The sequence below is a fragment of the Zeus faber genome (genome assembly GCF_960531495.2).
Source record: "Zeus faber genome assembly, chromosome: 5".
NCBI classification, from domain to species: domain Eukaryota; kingdom Metazoa; phylum Chordata; class Actinopteri; order Zeiformes; family Zeidae; genus Zeus; species Zeus faber.
In genome coordinates, this window is record NC_137192.1 from 29,197,999 (window position 1) to 29,206,668 (window position 8,670).

At 47.8% G+C, this 8,670-nt stretch overlaps 1 protein-coding gene across 1 annotated transcript in view; it reads right to left on the reverse strand.

The window, feature by feature from the left end:
• The window catches only part of plxna1b (plexin A1b), a gene marked incomplete at both ends in the record, with an annotated part of 150,113 nt that extends 141,842 nt beyond the window's left edge, over positions 1–8,271 (reverse strand). The window contains one exon of the mRNA XM_080001597.1: positions 7,090–8,271. Coding sequence (XP_079857723.1) covers positions 7,090–8,271 — 1,182 coding nt within the window. The remainder of the gene's footprint in view (positions 1–7,089) is intronic.
• Positions 8,272–8,670: the final 399 nt, after the last annotated feature.

Consider the following 8,670-nt stretch of genomic DNA (forward strand, 5'->3'; position numbering starts at 1 on the left):
TGAGGAGGTGACTGAAGCAGAGCGGCACTGACTGCAGTCAATGGCTTTTTCTTCCGATGTAGACTTGAGTATAACCTGCCACTCTTTGAAACACACACACACACACACACACACACACACACACACACACACACACACACTATTGGCATGTGCACTGGAGGTGCCGCCATGGCTCTGTGTTGACTGATTACAATAATGTATGCAACACACACACACACACACACACACACACACACACACACACACACACACACACACAGATCAATACAGAATTAAACTGATAATTATATCAGGGTTGCACCACAGAGAGGGATTTGTTAAGCTAAACACTCCTCAGAGAGAGAGAGAGAGAGAGAGAGAGAGAGAGAGAGAGAGAGAGAGAGAGAGAGAGAGAGAGAGAGAGAGAGAGAGAGAGAGAGAGAGAGAGAGAGAGAGAGAGAGAGAGAGAGAGGTCAGACAGTCACAGATAAAGGGATGAGAGTAGAATGAGAAAGAAAGGAATATTGAGGGGGGTTGGGTTGTGGCAGTCAAAAAGAAAAAGAGAGGAAGCAACAAAAGGAAGAAAATGAAGCTGCTCCCTCCTTTTCAACCACGCCCGCACTACCTCAGCCCCAACTGACAATAAGAGTTTACTGTTCTGTTTCTATAGATAAAAGACACAAACACACACACTCACAATGGTTGGCCGTTGACAGGGACACACTCGTGTCTGTTTGTGTGTGTGTGTGTGTGTGTGTGTGTGTGTGTGTCCACTAGTGCTACATCTTACTTTATTCCACTCATTGCGGAAGTGAACGTTGTCCTCGTACCATATCCAATCTCTCCAACGCCAGCTCAAACATGACCCATCGTCACCGGTGATATTTAAGACAACCCCGCATAATCAGCGTCCTCGAGGCTTCGCTCATTTGGCGTCAATTAACTCCAGATCGCCAACTGGCTTAATTAATCAGCACTAATTTCTTCACCGCACTCGCCGGCACGTCCTTCTTGATTAGTCCCTCGGAAATTAGACTGTGTTTTACAGAGAGCCCGACTGAGCCGCGTCGCGCTGGATGGTAATGACAGTTTAAATAAGGTCCGCAGGTGGCCCCCGGAGTCAGCTCGGAGTTGTCTTTTTCTGTGATTGGGCTAAAAAGACAATGTAATATATTTATTTTTCCAATTTGAGCTAAAAAAAAAAAAAAAGTGGAAAACACTGGTTCCAAAACTCCAAACCTACAGTCTAATGCCGTGGGCACACTACACAACTTTCAAAGTGGTCAGATCGCTGCACTGTTCACACTACACAACGTTCTGTCTTGTGATGAGGAATCTTGCATTCTTGTGGTTTCACACTACATGACTGACCGGCGACAGGGGGTCACACGTTACAAGATCTTTCACCAGGGGGAAAATTCTTGAAAATTGACAACGGGCGTGACGTGACACCATGCGCGGGACACGATTATTTATTTTTTATTATATTTGTTGATCACTGTAAAAAAAACAAAAAAAAAACGTATAAAAGCAGAATTTAAATAAGAGGTCTATTAAAAACCTAGAGAAGAAGAGAAGCAGTTCACACCACACGCTCGTCATGATTTTGCTCCGATTTGGGGCTTTGTTCGGTGATCTCCAAAAAACCTGTCTGTGAGCGGAAAATCGGGCCAGAATCACGTATTCTGAACTCGACATTAACTGATTGAGTTTTGCAGAAACTTGCCAGATCTCAAGCAGGAACAGCGAAGCAACACGTGTCATTTACGTATGACTACTATTTTTGCCGGGCTACGCATCCGTATCTCAATGTTTTGAATTGACTCAATATTTGAACATTGTAAAATTGACTATTTTCTAAAGCCACGAATAAATAGAAATATTACATTTCTATTGAATTGGTTCCATGTAATATTTTTATATTAAATTTGATACTGAAAACTTGGCAGCAATTCCCAATATGTCTGAAATTCCAAGATCGCCAGTTTAACAAAACAGGATCACATTGCGAGCCAACTCATCCATATGGGATTGAATCGATGCTGAACCGAAACGTAAACCTGACGTAACCTACCGAAATTCAAACAAATCATGAGGTCATGCCCTACCCAGCCCTCTAAAAGAGACAGCCTAGTCCTGGGGGAACATTCAATGTTACATCATAAAGATCAAGAGGACACCAAAAAAAACATCCCAACATTATTTCTTCCGCTGAACTCTTAGATGCCTATCGGATCTCCTCAACACCAGAGGTGTGCTGAGATTCCCCTTAACGGAGGGTGTGTCTGAAACAGGAAACTCCACCTGAGAAAAGCTAATAGAATCTTACGAATCAGTGCAACTCATCACGCGCTCCGTTAGACCTCATTTACGGCGCAGAGGCGAGGGCTGGCCTGCGGAGTGTTTCCTTATCAGGTGTGCCGGGCTGATTGGTTGTGTAAGCCCCAGTCCGCCTGTTGTGGTGGGGGGGGTCACCGGGACGCGGCTGGCTACAAGATGCCGCGGATCCAATAACACCGGCAAGGGATGCACACGGAGGATCCTTCAAACACACGGCACTCGTACTTGTGAAGGCGTACGTCCAAAAAAAGCAAAATTAATTATTAATAGCGCCCGCCTGTTCCCACAGCTTGTGATATTCATCTGCCAGTCCATTCATGGAGAACAACCATCCTCAGGCTTTGAGGCCATTCTTCAAAATGACCGGACAGCAGCTGGCTGATGGAGCTCTTCAGTACAAGACTTCTTCAGAGCCACCCCCCGGAAAAAAAAAAAAAAAAAAAAGTTAAAAAAAAAAAAAAAAAGTAAATATCTACGACAGCTTCAGAATAGAGACGCTTTGTTGTCCAAAATCGATTGATGTTGTTGGTTTTTTTTTCCCCCGCCAATGATTGATTAGCTTTCTAACTGACTGATGTGTGTGCCCTAAAACATGAGCAATGAGCTCCTTTAAGGTTCATCCCCCCAAACCCACCCCCCATGGTCAAAACTAGGAGGGAAACACACACACACACACACACACACACACACACACACACACACACACACACACACACACACACACACACACACACACACACACACACACACACACACACACACACACACACACACACACACCTCTACCCTCTCAATCTCCTTTATTCCTCCCATCAGCCCTTTCTCCTCAGTTGTTGGTGGAGGCTGCAGAGATTGCCGGGCACCATCACTCTTTGTCTCGTCCTGCTCTCCCCAACTTTCTCTCGCCCGGTCTGGGTGAATCGCCGCCTCTCCTCCTTATTCTCCCTCTTCCCCAAACCCTCACGCACCTTTTCCCCGTCTCCCTCGGACTCATCGCCACACTCTTCTTCCTCCTACACTTGCTACCTCAAGCACTCTTCCCTTTCAGCCCCTCCCTCGCTCCTTCCTTTTGCATTTCCGGCTCTATTTCTCGCTCCCTCACCGGCCAACTCTGTTCATCATCTTCCTTAGCCTCTGTGGCCATCTCGTACCAACTCCTCCCCTCCCATTTAACTCATCCGTCTCATCGATTGACTCTGTTCCCATTGCTAGTAGAGGAGTACGCATTTCTTTTTTTTTGTTCCTGGTGTGTCAGGTTGGACGTCACGGGCGTACCAGAAAAGGGGCGTGTCATATTTCCAGTGATTGGGGAAAAAAAAAAGTAGAAGCAGCATGTATCCATGTATCCATGCCCGCACCGTGCACCAGCAGCATGGGGCGGCGGGGAACGGACACGCTCATCCGGTTCGGAGGTCGACTTGGGGCGGTGCTGGAGTGGCTGAGGCCCCGGCGGGGAGCGTGGGGCCCGGGCGCGCACGGAGCGGTCCACACTCAAAGCATTTCATGGTCCCGCATGGGGGAAAATGACTTCTGATTTTGGATTCTAAATGGGATATGAAATGATCGTATGATACACGAATGTTCCTGTCTATTTGCGCACCAACGTCGGGGAAAGGGGCGAAAATTAAGAAATTGTCAAGCGGGTGTCATGTTTCCATCACTGCCGATCGGAGCTGGAGCCCGTAAATACCGGTGACTACTACAGAGTCATTTGACCCCGGGAATGAATGATGCTTGTTAACTTTCTCACTGAAGTCACCACGTGTTTTGGTGCAGAGGAAAAGAGGCATAATAATGTTATGGGACACAACAGAGGCACCTACACACACGCACATAAACAGCACAATACCTGCGTCTGTTAACAACAGTAAAGCAAATAGACGACTTATGTGCTTTATTTAAATACAGAACAAACCAAAATCCTATCGTGCCAATAAAACAGCATTTGTAGTTGTGGCCCCATGATGAAAGCAAGTGAGGAAAAATATGACATGAATATGACACACACACACACACACACACACACACACACACACACACACACACACACACACACACACACACACACACACACACACACACACACACACACACACACACACACACACACACACACACACACACCCAGGGCACGACTGTCCGCCTGGCCATCCATCATGTTGTAGGTCCGCCTGTCTCGCAGCTGTCCGGACCCTTAGTCCTAACCCCCTCACCCCGCCATCTCATCTACCCCTTTATAGCGGTGTCGACCTTAAGTTATTCACACACACAAACGCACACACAGGTCACACACACTCAGGTTAGGAAAGGCTTTCCCACCCTGCTCAGTCTGTGAGAAACCTTCTTATAGATTGACCCCCAGTTGCTGCATACCTTTCGCCTCGGCTGAAAATAAGTGACTGATGTGCCGGTCGCACATTAACAGTCTAGGTGCTTATTTCTCTCCAAATAGCTCTCGTACCTCGAACAAAAGCTACTATAAAGAAGCGCATGCGAGCAAACATGGGGTTGGTCGTTCATCCAAAGGCAGTCATATCTCACACAATCTCCATGTGCGAGATATGAATGCCTTTCGATGAATTACCAGCCCCATGTTTGTTGCTGTGAACAAACTCTGGTGCAACTTTGCTTATTATTATGTCCATTTCTCTTTTTTTATTTTTTTTAACCTGTGCCGTCAGCAGACTGGGCATACAACACAGGGTATTTGTATGTCATTGCATCCAAGAAAGAGTGAATTTTTTCATTTTTGTCTTAATATAACCACTTTGCACTTTGCAATAGTAGCTTGCCATATCTGCAGCTGTGTACAATGGCGGATCCCCGGTTCTGGAAAAGGGGGGGTCAGATTTGACGTCTCTCGGAATACTGACTGGGGTTAAGGTCGCGGCAGAGCCGGCTGACTTTAGGTCAGCGCTGTAGGGCAACGTGGCAGACATCATTAACCTCAGGCCAATCCCCCAGGGTCACTGCAGGGACACAGGGTCAGCCAATCAGTTTAGCTCTAAGGATATAACATCGTGAGGGCAGTGTTTCTCCATTTGTTGCGTTTGTGATTTGGCGATAAATTCAGATTAAATAATTTCATCAAAGCTCAACTATAATCAATCTCGACGGAAGTCTAAATGTTTGGAGTGAATAATGGAAACCATGGCGATGTGGGTTAATGAGCTGTTGGTCCATGAGCCAATAATCAGTCTAATATTAGAAGTGTAAAGAACGAGGGAGAGGGTGATTAATATGGATGATAGGAAAAAAGGGGATAGGGGATAAAAGATAGAGGGACAAAAATTTGAATGAAAGGACGGTAGAGATTGGTAGGAAAGCAGGGGCTCCAGTTATTGACGAGAGAGAGAGAGAGACAGAGAGAGAGAGAGAGAGCGAGCGAGAAAGACAGCGAGAGAGAGAGAGCGAGAGAGGGAGCGAGAGCGAGAGAGAGATACAGAGGTGAAAGACTGGGTCATGCACATCTTTCTTCTTCTCCTCCTCTTCCTCCTCCTCCCTGTCAACCTTCCACACCTGTGCACTCAGCCTAATGAAGACCCATCAAGAGCGAAGCTGCTGTTCCTACCGCGCAAAACCACTCCATTACACACAAGGTGAAATACAACGAGAGTGTGCGTGTGTGTATGTGTGTGTGTGTGTGTGTGTGTGTGTGTGTGTGTGTGTGTGTGTGGACACCTGCCAGTTAAATTACTTGCACTGACATTTAAAGCTTTAAATAGGCGCTTTAATGAAGCCCCCATGAGGAAAAGACGAAGCCGAGAGATGGATGAATGGAAAGAGAGGATGGGGCAAGAGGAAAAAAGCGAGAATGAGAGAAGATTAAAAACAGAAAAAGAGAGCGAGGACAGAATGGCGTGAGAGACTGAGGAGATTCGTTGGAGCCGAGGCAGGGAGGGAGACAAAGAGAGGGAGAGGTGAGGCGGGCGAAACAAGAGTGCACAGAGAATGAGAAATTAATGAAGTGGCGATGAAGAGGAGCCCACAGCGTGAGCAGGTGGACCTTACTGGCAGCTAGAAGGTGTGTACGTGCACGGTGCATTCATAGTTCATGTGTGTTGTCCTCTGTAAGGCATGCGGGGCCATGCGCCGCGGATCTAGTCGGTAAAGAACCGGGCTACACTCTCGCCGTCCCCCAGGATGTCACACTGCAGAACCACTCAATGAATTAACACTGTGTGTGTACGTATGTGTGTGCGTGTGTCTTGAGTGACATTCCACAAATCTAGCGGACAGAGCTAATAATGTCCCCCGTCTGGCTCAATCAAACCACTGCTTGGTTCTGGGGGAAAAGAGAGGGAAAGAGACATAAAGAGGGAGATTGATCGGGAAGGAAGGGAAAGCGAGGGCGGAAAACAGAGGAAAAAGTCTAAAATTTCACACACTTCCCATCGCTTATCACCACTAGCTTGTACAAACGCCCCCCTGGGAATAAATGCAGTATTATTTGAGGGGTCCGGGGTCAACCCAGCACTCCATCCATGATATATAGCAAGCAGGGAGTGTGGGGAAAGAGGCCTTCAGAGCTTCATTGACACCAAACTCCTGAGACAGCATGAAAAGCTTTTTATATTTGAGCAAAAATACAAATTTGGACTGATGACATGGATTACTGGTCCCATTATTAAAACAAAATAAATTGCTATTTGATGTGATGTGCTATTAAGATAAAGTGGGAAACTGAGTTTATGAGCAGAACAATGCTTAAAAAATTGTTATCTTCAGAGAGAACATGTATCTCAGATTCGCAAAATAATTGGAGCTTACCGAATTGATGCAGGCAAGTTCCTTGTTGAGAAGCCAGGGTAATGAGAGTCTCCCTTCCCCCTTGTAGCAGGATTGGATTCTCTCCTTTATCTTCTCTTTGATTTTCCTTAGGGTGAACAGGCACAGGGCTGACTCCTTGGGTGGCTTTGCCCGATTCTTCTGGCCCTGTGAGAAGACAGTGAAGAGAATGTCCTCATTCTCCGAGATGCCCAGGGAGTTGGCCAGCTGCCGGCCTGGTCGTGCCAGGTAGGCGTCCTGGACCAGGCGGTACTCAACGCCGTCCTTGGTGCAGCCGATGGGGAACTCCACATATGAGTAGAACTTAGGGTCGTCCACACACAGGCGGACGATTTTGGAGGTAAAGAACTGCTCCCCGCTGGCGTCTGGGGAGGTGAGCTGGGTGTCCAGCTGCATGGTGAGGTAGTAGACGAACTGCTCGCTGCTGAAGCTGTACACGTAGTAGATATCGAATGCAGGGAACTTAGACAGCGTGTCTGAGGGGATCTTGAGCTGTGAAGAGACAAACTCGTCCTGGTAGACAAAGCTGAACATGTCGGCATTCTCTTCGTTCTCCATCAGTTTGCGGCTGGAAAGTGTCGGGAAGTATTCTGACTTGCCGTCAATCGGGGTTCCAATGAAGAGCTTACTGGTAAGGCTGTGGGGGGAGCTGATGATGACCCCGGACATAGTTCCCGACTCTGACACACTGGACAGGTAGTGCTCCTTGCGGTGGTGGGGCTCCCCTAGCTTGAACAGGTCGTCTAGCCGTAGGAACTGGCAGATTCCCTGGGAAGTGCTACCGCAAGCAATGAGGCGGTTCTGGGCATAGTCTATGAGGAGGAGCTTGTTAACATTGCGCGTCTGGGCCAGATCATGGGGGCAAGACTGAACGCTGGGTGGAGGGTAGCACTTCTCATTGTCTGCCACTGGGCCAGTCATGTGGCTACGTAACTTGGTCAGGTTGCTAGAGAGCTTGAAGATCCAATTGATGGCACCCACATAGACCTCTCCAGTTCTGTTGTGGATTGCCAGGTGGGTGAGACCTGACTCTGGAGGGGAGAATTGCTTAAAAGGCTGGGGTTGACCTCTGCAGGGGGAGGAGCCCATGAAAAACAACAGTCCCGTGAGGAGCAGCAGGGGCACAAGGCCAGGGGAGGCTTCTGACCGAGCTAAGGGACTCATGTCTGCGGCTGGCTGTAGGCAAGGCTGCAGGGGATGGGGAAGGAGGAAAAGTACAAGGCAGCAAGTCCCTGGTCAGAATTCTCTTTTCCTTTTCCACTCTATCCCCAAGAATGAGGGAGGCCAGTCAGATATAGAGAGAGGAAAAGAAAGGTGGGGGGGGGGGGGGGAGCCAAGCTCCTATTGATCAGCTGTCCTTTTCTCTGAGTTGTGAGCTGTCATCAAGAGCATCATCAGTCCAGGCACGGGGGTGGGGGTTGGAGCCCTGCAAGGCAAAAAAAAAAGAAAAGAAAAGGCACATTATGAGTCACCAAGAAACATTTGCGATTGATTGGACCCTAAAAGCCTCAGAAAATACATTGCTGAAATTGGAGGGGAAAAAAAGTCTGGTTGGCATTGGCC